The sequence below is a fragment of the Salarias fasciatus genome, chromosome 11, assembly GCF_902148845.1.
Source record: "Salarias fasciatus chromosome 11, fSalaFa1.1, whole genome shotgun sequence".
Taxonomy (NCBI): domain Eukaryota; kingdom Metazoa; phylum Chordata; class Actinopteri; order Blenniiformes; family Blenniidae; genus Salarias; species Salarias fasciatus.
Genome location: NC_043755.1, coordinates 9,330,444 through 9,348,566, shown reverse-complemented (window position 1 = coordinate 9,348,566; position 18,123 = coordinate 9,330,444). Strand labels below are relative to the sequence as shown.

General features: G+C 40.7%; 1 protein-coding gene across 1 annotated transcript; it reads right to left on the bottom strand.

The window, feature by feature from the left end:
- Window positions 1–46: 46 nt before the first annotated feature.
- LOC115397146 (colony stimulating factor 3 receptor) lies at window positions 47–15,656 on the bottom strand. Its single transcript, XM_030103344.1, has 17 exons — window positions 15,520–15,656; window positions 9,687–9,807; window positions 8,842–8,916; window positions 8,049–8,345; window positions 5,334–5,466; window positions 5,057–5,223; window positions 4,266–4,429; window positions 4,014–4,164; window positions 3,651–3,733; window positions 3,348–3,549; window positions 3,066–3,254; window positions 2,733–2,834; window positions 1,861–2,007; window positions 1,643–1,783; window positions 1,455–1,551; window positions 1,293–1,371; window positions 47–737 (listed from the first exon to the last, which is right to left on the bottom strand). The coding sequence occupies exons 3-17, from the start codon at window positions 8,903–8,905 to the stop codon at window positions 258–260; spliced, it is 2,496 nt and encodes an 831-aa protein (XP_029959204.1). The 5' UTR covers window positions 8,906–8,916; window positions 9,687–9,807; window positions 15,520–15,656; the 3' UTR covers window positions 47–257.
- Window positions 15,657–18,123: the final 2,467 nt, after the last annotated feature.

Sequence of the window (18,123 nt, the reverse complement as noted above, 5' to 3'; positions counted from 1 at the left end):
TTGCCTAAGTGTTCACTTCAAAGACAAGCAAAGTAAAGTCTTTTTTGCAAATTTGTAAAAAAAAAGTTTATTTTGTTTAAAAACATGAGGTACATACCTTACATGGAAAAAGCATAGGTATCATAAAAATTACATTTCAACCTGATTTCAGCACTAAATCTTTCTGACATTTACAGCTGCATGCTTCATCTTATCACAATACAGTCGTCATTGAAACACCACAAAAAGCAGTTGCTCTTACAATCAACAATGAACTTTCAGTCGTTTTGAATATCATTCATGGCTAGCGCTCGCAGAAAGGGAAAGTCATCCCAGAGAATGTCAGGGCCTGTCTCTTCTCCAGGGCCGCAGTTGTGGCTTGGTCCAAAAAAACACTGCTCCCTCGACACCTCGTCTGTCACCATGTTCTGGTAACACTTTGGACTGAAGGATTCCTCTCTCTCTAACAGAGGCTGTGTGGATTCAGAGCGCAGGTACACATGAGGCTTTTTGGGCGACGGGCTGCTGCACGGACCGGAGAAGATGACTGTGGCGTATGGGACGGAGTCGCTGTTCGAGCCGGAGTATCCAGGAATGAAGGGCGAACCACAGATAGACTCTCCCAGGTCACTGGTGTCCTCGGCGTTGTTTGACCAAAGGTCCTCCTCTTTGGACAGCTTCATTGGAAGATCCAGAAAGCTGAGGTGGGACAAGTAGACTAAGTTGGGCTCCTCACTGTCACAGCCAAGATAGGTATCCTGAAAACAAAAGAGCAAATGTTTTAAATGCTTTCTATTCATGTTTAGGGAACAAATACATGTTCTGCTTCTTTCATTTACCATAAAATCATTTTGGTGTAGTGACATGATGAGTAAACATCCAATTTGGACAAAAATATTGCTGATTCTTTACTTTCTTGCAGAAGGAAACTACATTTTACTTGCTGCCCTACATTGAGACTCCTGATATCCTGATTTGCCATTCATTAGCTCCTGGGGAAAACAGTTGCTTCTCTTTGCCAAACCCTTTAAAACCAACATCAGATAGCTCCTAACTCTGTGTCAGATCCCCTGAGATTGAACCAAAACAATAAGGGAATGGGATATAAATGTAAAATGTGCTGAAAGTCCTACAAAAAAAAAAAAAAATGCTAATTTGGTGCTGAGACAAACCACCTGAATCCTTCATTTGTGGGATCAGTTTGGGAAAATCCTCTTTAAAGTGCACACAGTCCCAGGATGCTTGAAATATTAAAATAATGACATTTAACCTAAAACCTGGGCAACGTTTTCAAACATGAACGTTTTGCAAACCTGCGTTGACTCCGATGTCCACCGTTTGATGCTGCTGTTTGCAGGATCCGGGACACTTGGCCACAAACGTCTCTTCAGCCTTGAAGTAAAACAACAGGAAACATGTTGAGAAGAGGCAACATGAAAACTCCTCACCTTTAGACAGTGTAACCATAATTTTACCTTTTGTGTTTAGAGAGACACTTCAGGAAGACGAAAATGACCAGCAAAGATAGGGTAACACCTATTCCAGTTAAAATCATGAAAATGGCGACTGCATCTAAGAAAAGAAGAAACATTGACAGAATGTCATATATGTTGTGGGAATACGTGGTATTATAATAACATATAATGCTTAAACTCATACTAACCAAAGGGCTCCGTTTTAAAATCAGTCGTTGTTCCATTCTTGCTCCCACCAAACGTGCTAACCATCATGAACACTTCATACCGGGACAGTGGTTTGAGGTTCTGAAGGACGACCTTCCTCTCAGCAGGATCCACATTTACAACTTCAAGAAGAGGGAGAAATTAAAGAGCATAATGCACAGCATGTTTCGTGAGTATGAAATCAGGTTATTTAGCATACTATTAATAGGTCCTTTTTCATTCCAGTAGAAGATTTTGTAGCTCTGGATGATCCCATTCCTTTCGGCCAATGGGATTTCACCCCAGGTAAGCTCAACTTGAGACTTCCATGTCTTCTTTATTTTCATTTCAGGAACCATCGACGGAGCTGTATTAAGAGGAGAAAAGACCATGGATCATTATCATTATATCTATAACTACACAATAGGTATGATAAAATGACAAAATAAAAGGTCATCTCAAAGGATAATAATACAATGGAAAGTTTATTTCCCTCATTATTCCATTTATATGGTGAGATTGCCACATTCATTGTTATATTTTATTTATTATTTATCTAAGACTAAAATACTCAACTACTTTCAGTTTTGTTCTTTATTAATGTAGCTTATAAGACTTAAATACTTATTGTATCTTGTATTTTATTTTCATTACTTATAGCATGAATAATGAAAATCAAAAATAGGACACAATGTCATAAAAAAAAAAATTATTTTTTATTTTTTTTTTACTATTTTCTGTCAACCAGAGGGAATAAGTATCAGAAAATGTGTAAAATATTTTAGGTTGTATCTTATGAGTGTGTAAATAACTCATAAATAGGCAAATTTTTAATGATATTCTCATTTTTAGAGACTCATCTACATATATATTCAAGCTCAAGTCTTCTGCTCTCTACATGGCAAAAACATGTTTTTATTCCGTCCACAAGAGGGCATTATTCCATCACGTATCAGCTGCTTCCTGTTAGTCTGCACAGTATTTTTTCCTCATGTTCCACATCTTTCCTCACTTCTTTAAAGTTAAGGCGGCCTGACTCTCACACCTCTGCTTGCTCTTTGTGTGATCCTCCTCTTGTCTTTGGTGACTTACCCTTTTGTCTCAAGTAGGCATTAACAGTCTGAGGAAGGCCTATCCCATCCTTAAACCTAGGATATACCGAGATCCCGTAGGGCTTGTCGGGCTCAAAGCTGCCTATTGATGAGAGTGAAGAGGTTAGAGTGGATCAGGGCCCACAAGCTCCAAACAGTGTGTACCAGAGGGATGCGCACAAGGAAACACACATTGTTGCACGAAGGTGACGGTTTGAATTTCTGTTGTACGGGATGATGAGATGATTTAGGAAAACCAAAATATTAAAAAACATAAGTAAAATAGGAAGTGCACAGATCCTATATTATGTAATACAAACAGTGGAAAACACACCTGTTAAGACCAGGCTAGACCGGTTTTTCTCAGCAGTGTCAAACCGGATGTGTGAGAGGCCTGTTTCCAGCAAAGGTCTCCATTCAGCTACGTAGTCCACGAGGTCAGGAGTGACTGCACCTTCCCACTCTACCAGAAATGAACTGTTATCCCGAGGAACAGCTTTGAGATGAGATACTGCTTCACGATCTGCAGACACAAAAGCGCATCGCGCATGTTTATCAGAGCTCGATATTAAACACTCCTTCAAGTTCCCAAACTCTTTCACTGATGCTGATTTACCTTTATGATGGAGAATCCGGACTTCAGTGGGGGAGGATTTTCCTACTGAATTTACTGCAGTCAAATATACTTTCTTTGCTCTCCTGGGAAGCTGAAATGTGCAGTTATTTTCTCTTGTGGAGCACACCTTTCCCTTTCCCTCTTTCAGTGCTGAGACCATATATGACACACTTTGGCTGTTGGCACGGAATTGTTTTGACGCCTAAAACAGGAAAAAAAAAATGTGAGACGGCAGACCTCACTCATGCACTGTAACGGAGCTACAAGAGGAAGTACATCAGTGTATGACCGGTGCGTGTGTACCTTCCAAAACAAGTGGATGTTAAGCTGTTTGGTCACGTCATCCTGCGATACCTTCATCCATGAGTCAAGGTGTCCAGTGGGAGCTGAAAAGAAAGCGATGGCATGGCCGCTTGTCAAACGCCTGCTCTTCTCACTCCTCACAGAGTAAAACTTTTCTATACAAGACAGGTCTATGGATTCGCTGCCAGAGTGCACGACCAAACTCAATACATCAATTCAGCCTGCGCTATAGAGCAAAGCACTGGGAGATGCAGAACATGACATTAGCATATATTGAAAAGACCAGGAAATGGAAGAAAAGGCGATAGATTGGAAAATGTTGGAGTGACTGATTGTGTCACTTTTAATTGATCTGGGCCCTACCGCTCTCCAAGGTGACTCCAGACTGGCTGCTGCTCCACTCACTCCAGGGGCTCTGCTGGAATCTGACTCTAATCTGAGCAAAATACCGGGTCCAGTGAAGGAGTCGACATTGGTCCACAGGTCTCGATGGTTTGATATTATTTACAGGGATCTGACACATAAAATGAGAGTTTTATTCAATATACATTTTATTATCTCTGTAAGCTCTAGGCCTGATATACACCATTAGGCAGGGGGATGGCTGACACTCACTGCTTCACTCCACTCGTTGCTGTCAGCGGTTTTGAGTCGGACTTCAATGTTCATACGCTGATTGCTCATCCAGGCCTGGTGCCGCGACAAACACCAGCGCAGCGTCAGGCAGCCGTACTTTCTAGGCACTTCGATCTTCACAATCTCAGGTGGGTCAAACTTGGCTGAAATGAATGGAACAAAATGTCTCTGTACTCGGGGATATGAATGATTGCTTTTTTTTTGTCTGTCATATAGATGAGAAACAGAAGGCATGATCAACAGATACCAGCTTTTTGTTCTTATACTAATTATAACTGTTGTGATGGTTGTTTGACATACCTAGTTACCCCATGGAAAGGCGAAATGGTTTAATGTCAATGAAAGCCATGTTACCGATAATTAATTCATATTTTGTTGTCTATATCACTGGGAAAATAAATCAATATGCATATTTAATAAAACAGTTAATGAAACATCACAATGTCATCATGAAATAAGTTTGAAAACTCAGTTATTTTCTTTCAGTTTTCAAAAAACACACAAAAGGTTAATTTGTCTTGAAAAATGATTCAACAGTTTATGAAGAGTCTAAATATTCCAGCACCAACTGCTGATGAGTCAGTCTGAGGAATCTGTTACTTTTTCAAAAGCATGACGATCAGCCCCGTGACTCAGGATTCATGAGAAGAAGATGAGAAGCAAGGATTACAGTTAAATCGAGCTGTGAAAGAAAACTCTGAATGATCAGGAACAGGTCAGGAATTTAAAGACCAAATAAATGTCAACAGAAACAATTAGTGACGTCTCACCTGCACTGATAGGCTCCAGAGTAATCGGGGATGAGGTTGCCTCTCCAAGGTCGTTCACAGCCCTGACGTATATGATCATTTCAGAGAAGAGGCCGAAGTCCAAGCGAGGGATGCTGAAGCTGCAGACTCCTGGTGGCATTTGGTAAGTATAGTTCTTCTTTGAATAACTGAAATGATGAAATCACACTGTTTCACAACTTTGAAAGACATATTTTGTAAATGACACTTCCCACACTGAAATGCTGTGATTGCGATTGTTTCCCAGCTGCAGCGTTACCGTATCTGCGTGTGAAGGGTGTACTTTGTGAGCAGGTGTGTTTCCCGTTGCCCAGCATCCCAGCTACAGGTCAACCTCTTGGGAGTGGTGAGGTTTGTCTGACAGCTGAGGTTTTGTGGCGCTTCTGGTGGATCTATTTAAATAAAACACAACAAGGTTTATTTTTCCTGACGTATCTGTTGTGGGAGGTTCTATCCATTCCCACATTATTCCAGTGGGTTTATGGATTTGCCGATCGGCACCTCAAGAGGGATATTTAGTCACATTGAAACTTACTCAAAAAGGTTCAGTCTGTTGTATCTGGATTAGGGCTGTCAAAATTAGCGCGATAATAACGAGTTAATCCAAAATCCTATTGACGCCACTAATTAATTTGACGCACGATTAACTCGCGCACATTGTGTGACCTTCGTCACGCACCGTAGTTTGGGAAAATGAGAGGCATGTAATGTGATACAGCACACTCTTTTACAGTAGGTGGCGCTAATGCACCTTAAAGCTGTTTGTGATTCGCCAAAACAAAAGAAGAAGAAGAAGAAGCAGTTTGGGGGTGGTGAAAAAATTCAGGCGTAATCTTGCGGCACCTCCAAAAGATGGCCGCCGCGGCGTGAATGCAGAGTCTTCTGTCTGTGGTGACAACACTTTGGATGAGGAGCAGAGAAGAAGGAGGCCGTGTCATTCTTTTCTTTAATGAAGGCTCCAGGTAATTCTCTTCTATTACTGACTAAAAGGACCTGCTGCTGGTTCAGGAGTCTGATATTATGACGCATAAGCTCAATTAGTCTGTGTTGAAAAATGTTGGGAGAACTGGAAATTTAGCTGGTTGGAAACTACATGGTCACATTATTACTAAATGATGTTCCATTCAGGTCAAAATGTCCTTCCAGCCAATTTTTTGAGCTTGCAGAATGTTTGAGGTTATGTGGAGATTATTCTGGACAGTATTTGATATTGTTCTGGATTGTAGCAACAACAGTAAATATGCCTTTCCATAAGGCAAGCATATTTGTCCTCTTCCATGTTGATGAGAGTATTAAGAACTTGAAAAAATTCCCTTCAATGTACATTTAGAGTAGTTATAAAAATGTGTGATCAATTTGCGAATAATCGAGAGTTATAGCTCATGTCTGTAGTTTAGAAAGAATGAGTTTTTTTAATCCAACGTCTCGAAGTTCCGCCTTCCTCTGCTTTCTGAGTGACTAAGCCACGCCCCTTTAATTGTGCACGCGCATTATCTGTCGGGTGAAAATGAGTGCCTCCGAGTTTGCAAGCATCATACATGTTTAGCTATTTGCAGTGCATGTTTAGCCGACAATGGATATATCCGAGGTCAGCGGGGCCGGCTGCTGCGTAGCTAACTCACCTCTGCCTGGGCGAGTGCGCGTGCTCTCTGGCTGCCACACTGGTTGATTGACAGCATGTCAAAGTGGAAGCTCAAAATCTATTGGCTGAAGCTGACCGGCGCTTTTTCGGATAACATGGGGGTCTATGAGACAAAGGCGGGGCTCAAAAATAAATTTTTATATTGCTTTATGCTAATATTATATTATAGTATTGAACCAGACTAACACATTTAAGCTCTGTTAAAAAATGATACATACATTGGAAATGAACGGAAACTCTGGACACGAGCTTTAAAGGAGAACTATGCAAGATTTGCTTTAGCGCTCCCCCTACTGGTCTCCTGTGAAAGCTCACTGTCGTAAACATTCTCCGCATCACCCGCCGCCACTCCCACCCCCACCCCCGCTTGCAGAGAGTGTCCCACTCCCGTTTCCTTTTTTTCCGCTCGTTAGACAAAGTTTTTTCTTTCTTTTGGTTCTGCCATCCGTGAGCACCTAAGGGGGTTTTACGTGCTTTTATCCTTGTACTCCCATATGAGTGCCATAAAGCAGGTTTGTTCTCGCGAGATGTAGTCGGGTCGGATCCTCTGAAAGTTGCAAGCACTGTTTTCAGGACACAGACCGCGGGGAGTGGAGGGACCGGCGAATCACCGTGCCAAGTCTTTGTTTACCCCCACAGGGATTCTGAAAACATTTATTGAGGTAAAAAGTTGCATAGTTCTGCTTTAAGTATGGATAATCATGCGAATAATTGCGATTAAATATTTTTATCGATTGGCAGCCCTAATCTGAATAAAATATTCTTTAGACTTTATACTGCACAGTATTGTGTGTTTGATTAAATTATATAAATTATTGTAATTAATATATTTAGTAAAATTTGAGTTCATAAATATTGACTCAAGTTGCCAAATCGGTCAAAAATCGCATCTTAGCAAATGCAAACTTATATTTTTATTTACATGATAATCAAATATTTGTGATAAATCTAAACTAATCTGATTAAAAAACAAAAACAATTCTATAGATCTCCACATTTGGATAAAAAAAGTGAAAAATAGTGTTCCTGAAAGTGCTACTTTCAGCACATAAGATCTCTCATTCGAGTTAACATGATTTTATTTAATAATCTTCAACCCAATTTAGACACTTTAAATATAAACAAACATACACTTCAATATTAAGAAAATACGATTATTGCTTGTATTTCTTTTCATGTTCTTCACACTAATGTTGCAGCCATTGTTATTTAGTCATTTGCTATTTAGAACGGAAGTGTCCAAACATTCTCACATTCTACTGAATAACTGGTGAAAACACAGTGTAGTAAATTAACAGGCAAACATGCAGAAGTAGTTTTAGTGGTTCTCACATCCAGCTCGGATCTCAACGCCGGCGACCACTTGAGGAGGAGAGCCCTGGATGCTGCAGGTGAGAAAAGCCCTGCTGTGATTGAAGCTTGGTATGACAGCCTCGGACACCCTGCCGCTCGTATTGGCCACGGGGCTGCTGGGAACTAAGCGATCACCAAGGCGCCACTCTGTATGGACAGCTTGTCCAACGGCCAGAGGGCAATCCTCACTAATAACACAGGTGGCTGTCACAGGCGATCCAATGGGCACCACCGAGCTGGACGTCTGGAGCGTCGCACATGGCCGTGTGACATTCTCTGTGAAGGAACGAATGGGTGGAGGGATGTATGGATGAAACATAAAGGCGGAAAGAGTTGTTAAGTTTTGTCCTGAAGTTAATTCATAAGAAGACATCTTCATTAACAGGATTAAACTGGAAAAGAAGCTGACAATTATTTAGTTTAACCAAGATTTAATGCAAAAATTATGACAATTTATAGACTGTATGTAAAGATTTCCCTCAAATTTCACATCAAAAGCAATACACTGGCAAAACTGGCACAAGAAAAGTTATACTATTCATTGACAATAATAACCTACAATGTGAAAAACTTTAAAAAGTCTGACACTGAACATTAAAAAATTGCTGCATGGCTCATCTTCCAACACCATGAAATCCTCTGAAACAGTGTTGAAAAGTATCCTACTTCTATGTAACCTATTTTTCATTTTCCCAAGTCTCTAATCCAAAGGAAACAAGGTGTAACGAGAAGTGTGCAGGTATTTCCATCAGTCTTATGACTTCCTCCTCACCACTCCTTGCTCCATTCACAAAGATCCCCAGCATGACAATCACAGGCACCCATGAGGATATCATGATGACACAACCTGTTAGACAGCCAAAACACACTGGATTATTCCTAAATTACAAGCTTTGATGCACAATCAGAACAGCATTTGAATTGCGATTCCTTTTCCAAGAAACTCGACAGTTTTGTGTGATGAAGGAATTTAGAATTCTGATGTCTGTTGTTTCAAAAGACATCATCAGCATGGATTGTTTCAAGTGTCTGTATGAGATGTACATAATATTTCAGGATAAACAGTATGTATTTGATGCTGAAACTTGCAATGCTGTCAGTGTTTGTAGAATACAGGGATAACAGATCCAAAAACTGACGCAGGGCACACTCAGGAATAATAAAACTCCCCATCTACAGCAGCTTGGCTCCATATTTTATGTAGCAAGATCACACAGAGGGATGTGTCAGCACATAGCGACGCAAGCTGACGGAAAATGAAAGAGAATTCTCTTTAGACGGACCATAATCAGGTGTTTTGTTTTTGTTTTTACGTTTTTTTCAATTAGTAGAGGAGAACTCCTCTGAGGAGGCAGGGAAATTGCGATTGCCAGTTGTTTGACGGCAGCTAGCCTTGCTGGGCACGCGCCCCATCGCTGATTGGCCGTGTATAATGAGCAGTGGATGGGAGCTCGTAGGCCTAACAGATGGAAGCAATTCTCAGACATATTGTACTTCTGATATTAAGTCAACAACCTGCTACTTAAATTTCAGACTCAATCGGGATTTCACATTACCAACACAGGTGTGAGGAAACTCAAAATGAGTTTTGAAGGCTGGGGTTTGGAGAATACTCACCATTACACGAGCATGGGAGTTTAAAAAAATCACACAATTCAGGCCGCTTGCGACACGAAGCACCATCAACAAAATGTTGACATGCCTTCAGAGCAGGAGTGTGTGTCTCTCTCTCTCAGTGCTGTGCGGAAACAAAGACACAACAGTTTAAAAGATGTTGAAACAATTGATTTGTTCAGTAACAGTAAATAAATTGAGGGTCATGCACAATAAAACACATTAAACAAAAAATGTAATTTTGTTTTTCTAACGCTTGTCCTAGGGGTATTCTGACTTTTGAGTCGGCAGGAGTATTTTCTATCAACTTGAATAAAGTGAGTGTAGAGGAAGCATGAAACATTTAATATGGAAAATGTTCTGGGCTTTGCGTTGGAGTTACGAGCTACTCTTCATAATTCTTTAGGAAAAACTGTGAGTAAACCTGGGAGTGTTGTTGTGATGTAGTGGTTTGCACCACCGCCTCACAGTGAGAATGTCCATAGTTCAAGTCCAGGCTTGGGGGCCTTTTGTGAGGAATCTGTGCGCCAAAGCTAAAGTTTCACTGTAAGAATGAATATCAGTGTTTGCCTTTTTGTGATTTATGTTGGCTGGGATCAGACTCTAACCCTCCATAATTCTAAAATGGATGTAACTGTAAAGATGGATGGACGATAGGAATAGAATAAGTGGAATGATTAAGAAAAATCACAAGTGAAGTAATAAGAATGTGACTTAAAGCCAGAGGATTGATTTGCATCCTGCTTAAAACTTGTCAAATCAAATGTAAAGCATGATAAAATGAGGATAGTAGTAGTAGTAGTAGTGTACTTCACATTTACATGTCAATAAATAGTGATTTTTTTTTTTTTAAATGGACCCTCAGGTGGTCTTATGTGGAGCTAGAAACTCACTGAAACGATGAGGGACGTTTCCATGGAGGTACTAATGGGTGAGGAGACAGATTTTGTCTTGTATTTTAGCAGGAACAGGAAGTGGAGGGAAAGCAGAACTGGTGTGATGTTCTGTTTATGATCTACCCAAAAAAAAGGAGCTGCTGAAAGATGATGGCGATCATGATCACTGTGACAAAATGAGCTGTGGTACAAAACCATCCATGTACACAGCTTACACCGAGATAAATCTGAACAATCTGAAACCTCTAACAGGCTTCATACTCTTCATTCTATTCACCCTAACAGCTGCTAACTGTTTATTACTTTTTTATTTCACTGTGGAAAGACACATTTCTAATCATGAGTCGCATGTGAGTTCAGAATTATTTGAGTGAGTTTTATTATTGATGTATAGAAATTGGCAGACCCATTTTATCTTGTTTTTATAATGTCTGATCTGCTGGTGCTGAAAGCTTTATTTGTAATGCAGGGGAGATACATTTTAAATCAACACTGACCAGTTTGAATGCGGTACAGCGAAGAACAACATGAAATAGTCTCATAAAAGAGATCTGGCGAGATAGTTAACTGATGCCAATTTGACGTGATTGTGACCTATTGAAGGTGGGCTCTTCCTTCACCCTGCCCTGTAACAATGCTATGTTTGGATAAAGATGACTGAACAACATTGCAGTTGTGGTGGAAATTTCTATTGAGTGCATGCTTAACTGTTTTGCAGTGCTTAGATTTATTTGTTATAAATACCCGTAGCTCTCACACACTCAGATGTGTGGGGAACCGCGAATGCTTTGTCTAGAATTTACTTTTCCTGATAATCTTAGCGTAGCAGCTGCGGGCACTCGTGGGAGTCTTCCTGTGTCCAGCCTATGGCTGGGTGCAGTCAAGGCCCCTGGGAGTGAACGTAGCAGATAGTTATTAGTAGGGATGTGCGAGTACCGATACCAGGTATCGGTATCGGGCCGATACTGGCCTTATTTCAAGGTATCGGGTACTCGTGAAGGCTACTGATACCAGCCGCCGATACTCACGGCAAGAAAACCCCACGCGTAGTAAGCCCTCCTCACCAGCAGTTGGCGGTAGTGCAACCGAATGGGATGCAAGCTGCCGACAAACATGAAAGAGGAAGAAGTTCCTCTCTGGAGCGCTGACAGGCGCAGGGCTACACTGCAGCGGGCTGACTTCTCCATGGGTCTCATCCAGAGCAGAGACAACAGGAATGAATCCAGAACGGCTGCTCGTCTCACCAGAACCGCCGGTGTGGAAATTCTGTTATATAAGTGAAAACGAGCCGAGCTTTGCAGAATGCAAACTCTGCAATGCTAAAATTGCTAAAGGAGGTGCGCGATGTTGTTCATTTACCACTAGTAATTTGTTTAAACACCTCATGGCGAAGCTTGTGGACGAGAGTCTGATGCTGTTGTGCTGGAAAAAAAGAAAACTCCGGCAGCAACTCGACGGCAGACTCTGCAGAAGACCGAGAAACTGAAGAGCAGAGATCCGAGAGCAGCACAAATAACACGAGCAACTCTTTAAACTCAGGGGTTTTTCTATCTTTGACTTTAGTTCATAAAAAAATCATTCAAATTAGTACATTTAAAAACCTTAGTTTATGTAAAGTGTAAAACTCAGAGAAATTGTTTTATCTTGCACTTAATTTCATTTAAATAAGTGCAAACTCAGTTGCTTGTTTTATTTTTCAGACTATTATTTTGGACTTAAACATAGTGGCTGGGCTGCCTTTTTGTTGGAAATAAAATTCATTTTCAAAAATAATCTCATTGCATTATTTTAAATTTTATGTGTATAAAGTATCGGTATGCAAGTATCGGTATCGGTGAGTACTGAAGATGAAGTACTCGTACTTGGTATCGGTCTGAAAAAAAGTGGTATCGCACATCCCTAGTTATTAGAGGCTTGCACGCCCCTGCGAGGGCAGAACTCACTCTGTTACTCTGTTGACTGCGTGACTTCAGCTGTACAGCATAATAAAAGATACCAAAACGAACTCACCGGCGGAAGCCCTTTATTAAATAAAATTGCCATAACACAGTACACTAGGTTTATCAGTTGAAATAGGTGGATATTTACAAATAACCACAGTAATGGTTAGCTCTTTTTGGTCTAGCTCCAGTTACAATGGTAAAAATATGGTAGTTCTAATCCATCTTGGTCACAAGAATCAAGAGTATTAAACCAGGTTTTTGGAAGTTTTGATGGGATCATTGAGAGGATTCAATGAATCTTGGGCAAGACCATTTTGTCCTACGTCATCGATGGATGAATGCACATTTGATTTATAGACCACTGTTGAATATTAAAAGACATTGCCTTCTCCACAAATATTCCACCTTTTAAATGGCGCTCCACAATGGCAGCTAATGAACAGACAATAAGATTGCAAAATACCCCACAATCCACCTGCAATCAAGTGTAGCATCAAGTATTATAAATCTTTTTTTTATTACTGCGGCAGATCAATCTCACAATGCATTGCTTTGTGACACTGATATCTCTAACAGATAACATCATTAGCGGCTAAATGTATAATCATTAAATGCGACTAAAAACTCAGCGGGGGAGGACCGCTTGCGTGTGTTATCTGACAGTGTGGGAGATGACCCTTATTGATTTCTCCATCAGCGATACATTTCACACTGCCACGTTCACTCGCACACACGTCACGCCCACACATGCACGTATAAGCACATACACTGGAATAAGCAAGTGAGACCACGGCATTGAGAAACTTCCTGTGGTCTGTGGAAAAATTCTGTCTTCTGCCTGATTTTGTCGATGAGTCCGTTGTCCCGATAAGACTTCTACAGGTACAAACGCATTCCTGAGCGCGTGTCAGTTTATTGTTTTGGCTAAAGACATACATTTAGATGTTTTTTAAATTAGATTTCTAGCAGCCCAGTCTCACGGTCCGGTCCGGTGTCGATTAAAAATTTCACCTACGGGCAGAAAATTAAGGTCTAGACTGACAAATTGCAACAGCCTCCAAAGATGAGGAAGTATTTCTTATAATTTGAATAATTTGCAACCATCACTCAAACTGTCAGATCCTTGTCCTCAGTCCACAAAACTGGCAATTTGGTGAAGTCTGCGCTTTTTAATGAGAGAGAGAAATGGAATTTCTCCCTGTTTCTTATCAGCGATGTGCAAAAAGGCCTCCATTCCCCGACTTTCCTTTTTAGACTTTCTGCTTACAACTAATAGGTAATTGCCAGTGGCTCTGACAAAAGGGGGGGAAAAAGAGAGAGAGAGAGGGGAGAACAGGAAGGAGAATTAAACTTGGAGTGTATTTTGTCAACAAAGGCAAAATGACATACTTAAAATGACAACAACACACACGAAGTTTGGTTTGTCTTTGTCTGTTGGCTAATTATATTCCTGCCACCCAGATGTAAATATTACATTGGAGCTGGAATCATTTGTGGGCGTGTGTGTGTGTGTGTGTTGTGCCACAGTGAGTCACATCACTGTGTGTAAGGAAATGTTTTTGCTCGAGGCTGGTATATTTCCTTTCCCGTTGCTGTTGGGGGGGTTACAAAACGTCCCCTTTCAGGATTTAGCAATATCCTTCACACACAATGTAATGACACACTCACCACCGTTTCCCCTTTTTCGGCTCTCATACCAAGGTTTTTCTTTAGACAAACATTTTTCAAAGGAGATAAAATACTTTCTTTTTGCTACCTGGACTTTCAATAATGCTAATAGTTCCCTAGAACTCAGACAAACTGACATTTCGGTCAGCATTTATAAAACTCCCAAAATCCAAAAAGAGCAGTGCAATCATTTTCACATCCTCTTTTCCTTGTCAGAACTTAAAAAAGTTTTTCTAAAACAGCCTAAAACGAATTCTCAAGTGATCTCAAAGACTTGATCCTTTCACCCAAATGGGTCATTTTGAGCAGAAAAAACATGAGAAATCATAACTTTTTAGACGTTCCATACATGTTTCATTCAACACAGCACATAGAATACAACCCAATACATACATTTGTTTTTTTCTCTTCTGAAATGACAATGGCAAAGTGAAAGCAAATATCAGAAGATCGGAAACATGCTGAGCTGCATATTGAAATAGTTGTTTTGTGGCATTTCTTATAAACACTGTAGGGTTTATAAGAAACTACCTTAAAAATTCCCTTTGGAAAGCATCTCCTATTCACAAGCTAGTGCATACTTGATTACTTAAATGGAAAAAAAAAACTCTGCTTGTACATATACATTGGAAACAACTGTACAGAGAAAACGACAGCAACTGAAGTATATATAGTCTAAAAATACACAAAATATGTCTAGAAAGCTATATCTAGTGTAGTCTATCAGAATTTACTGTTGTAAATAAGACAGCATTGTAGATCAGAAGTAATTTACTCCTGAACTAAAGCACATTTTGGGAATTCTTTAACTAAATATTTTAGGAAAAGTATGATTTTGTTCAATTCGATATAATTTTACAAGACATTCAATATCACAGTTGGCACGTAATTTTCAATTTTCAATACTGACTTAAAATTTTTTGATATAGAAATATCCTAGATCAGATTTGCATTAAAATTTCCCATTTACATGTATTTTAGTGAGTGTCATTAAGGGTTGAAATGATTTTGAATCCTTTCTTAAGTATAACACGAAACTGTCTGTATCAATTCAACAGATGTATAATCTAAATCCTGCAAATAACATGCTCATTTGCAATGGTCAGAAAAACCACAGGAGGTCTATGTTTTCATAAAATTATGAGGGCTCAGTCCCGCATACAAGGATGCACCTACCCAACTTGAATTGGTGTCATTCAGAAAAGAAAAAAAAAAAAAAACTTTTGTGAAGTTTTCCTTTTCAATCTAGCACAAGTATCAAAATGAAAGGAGCAGCAAATCGCTTGATGTGAAGATAAAGGAGAGCCATCAGAGAGGCTTGCCACTCACCGCACAGCAGCTGCAGCAGACCTAGAAAGACAAGAGGCTCTCATCGGCCCTCATAGTGCCAGATGAGACAGTGTGGCTCAAAGCAGCTCAGATTGGAGGACTCCTGCGTGCGCTCGCCAAGCAGCCGCGGCAGCAGCAACATCCTTGTTTTGGATTTGTGAAACTTCACTAATTTTCAGGAAGAAACACATGACTGATGGGGCCCAGTCGTGGGAGAGAAACAGAGGACTGTTTGAATTCAGAGTTGTTTTTTTGGAATATAATTGAAAAGTTGATTTAAATCTTATATTCTGAAAGAGAAAGAAACAACCAGTCATTTATGTTGTGAATGCTGAAGTAGCACAAGACTGAGGTTTAAATGTTACAGGAAATTTGCACGAAAGTGAAACTACCGTCTTTGATTGAACTGAACAAAATCACAAGAAAATTTAGTATTGTAACCTTACAAAATGTAATTTACTTTTAAAGTGCATTATCAGGCCATCGACTCAACTTCCCTGTATAAAATCCACCAGATTGGCAGGGTACACTAGGGACAAGTCACCAGTCCAAAAACATTCACTCTGAAACCTGCAAACACTTGAGAGTCACTGAATGCCCACAAACACGTTTTACTCACTGCAGGAGGAAACCAGAGTACCTGGGGGAAGCTCATGCATGCCGAGGGAGAACACAGCTTTTCACTCAGTAAGAGTGCTTCACCAATACACCAATGTGTGCCACTCCCTGCATAAAACATAAAACTGGAATTGTAGTTACTGTGATGTGTAAATTGTACTCACACATGAGGGCAATACCATACTTGGAGGAGGAAAAAAAAACAAGAATTGACCTTAAAAAACAAAAGAATACTGCGTATGTACAGTAATATGTTGATAATTTGTTACTTCTACACTTGGTGGCGTGTGAAGGTATCAGTAATATTCACCAGTTTCACCACAAAGAGTTATCATGGCAGCTGTCAAACACCGAACAATGTGACTGGAGGGATCCTTTTCTCCATGAGAATGGGATGATTCCCACTCACGCTGACCCCATCCTATGCTGAGTTTGACCTCTCAAGTAGCAAATCTGCTGATCTGCTGTATCACCAAGGCTGCTTGAGAAATTCTTCATATCCCTTCCTGAGCCTGTCTAAGCCTTTGTCAGCATGGTAATAGAACAAGCTCTTAAATGGGATTGTAAACCGCGCCTTGACCCCCCCCCCCCCCCCCCCCCCCCCCCCCCCCCCCCCCCGCCAAGGGCACTCAAAAACTAGTTGCTATATCACGTTTATTAGCTTATTAAATGGTAAAATGATTCTGCGGCCGAGGCCTTGTTTCGGCTGGCGTGCGAGGCGAGCCAGCCAGCTCAAACACTCAACTTTTAATCTAACAGCTGCATCCCCGCTCGGTCACTCCGCCGCCCTCAAAAGCATAATGGAAGCTAACTGTTAATCAAGAGGCCGCTGGAGGAGGAATTAAACGTGCGCAGTGGTGGGGTTTTGAATGGGAATCAGCAGGAGAGAAGAAAAGCCGGCACTAATTAAAAATACATTAACTGGTTATCATGAGTTGACATATTTTGCTTGATCTTTTTTTCCTAATCAGCAGTAATGAACGAAGCGTTCTCCATCCACTGGGTATTACATGCTACGTTTCAGTGAGCAGTAAAATTAGCTGAGAGCCCCGAAGCTAAGTCGAACTGATGAAGCTTTGCCGGGTTTGATTACGCTTCTTGTACTGTACTTAATAGAACACTGTCTCCGCTTTAGATTTTTACTCACATTAGAGATGTGACGAACCTCAAATTAGCCACCGCCGGATATATCATCTCGTATCGGAGAGCCGCTGTGGCTAACTGCAGTCAAACACGCCGCAATCATGACTCCTGCTCACGGATACATTCAGGTCTGTGACGTTGAGCAAACCTCCCCTGCTGCCTCTCTCTCCTGTGAATCAAATATCAATACAGCATGCTTATGATTAAATACTGAAGGAAAATACTTGTTGGATTTGTACTTTACTTAAAACAGAATCGCACGGATGTCAGACCAAAAGACCAATTTACATTTAGACGCACAGAAAAAGACCGAGCCTTTTGAAAATAATATGCTCCGGATGAATAAATCAAAGATAAAGTTGCTTGGCTAGAGGAGATATGCTTGGCACAGACTGAAGGAGTGTTTTTTTTCAGGAGAAGAACCTCATACCAACTGTGAAGCAGCAACTGTGAAGCATGACAGAGGAAATGTTATGGTTGTGGAGTTGCTTCGCCGCCTCAGGGCCGGCCAGCCCGCGCTCGCTCGCCGATTCAGCTCGGAATTCGGCATCCAATTCAAGGAGCTCTTGAAGATAAGGCCATCTGTTGAAACGTTGAACAAGAGGAGGACCTTTCAATGGGATAATGATCCAGGGCACATGAGAAAATCCACTAAGGAGCGGCTCAAAAAAAGGAAGAAATGGAAGGTTATGCAATGACCCAGTCAAAAGCCCAGATTTTAATTAAAATTCGGCGGGGGGCAGAACCTGGCAATGCATGCAAGAAAAAAAGCCTCTAACATCTCTGCAACTGTAAAGGAATTTCGTAAAAAATTAAGAAAGCCACTGCCAGACACAGACAATG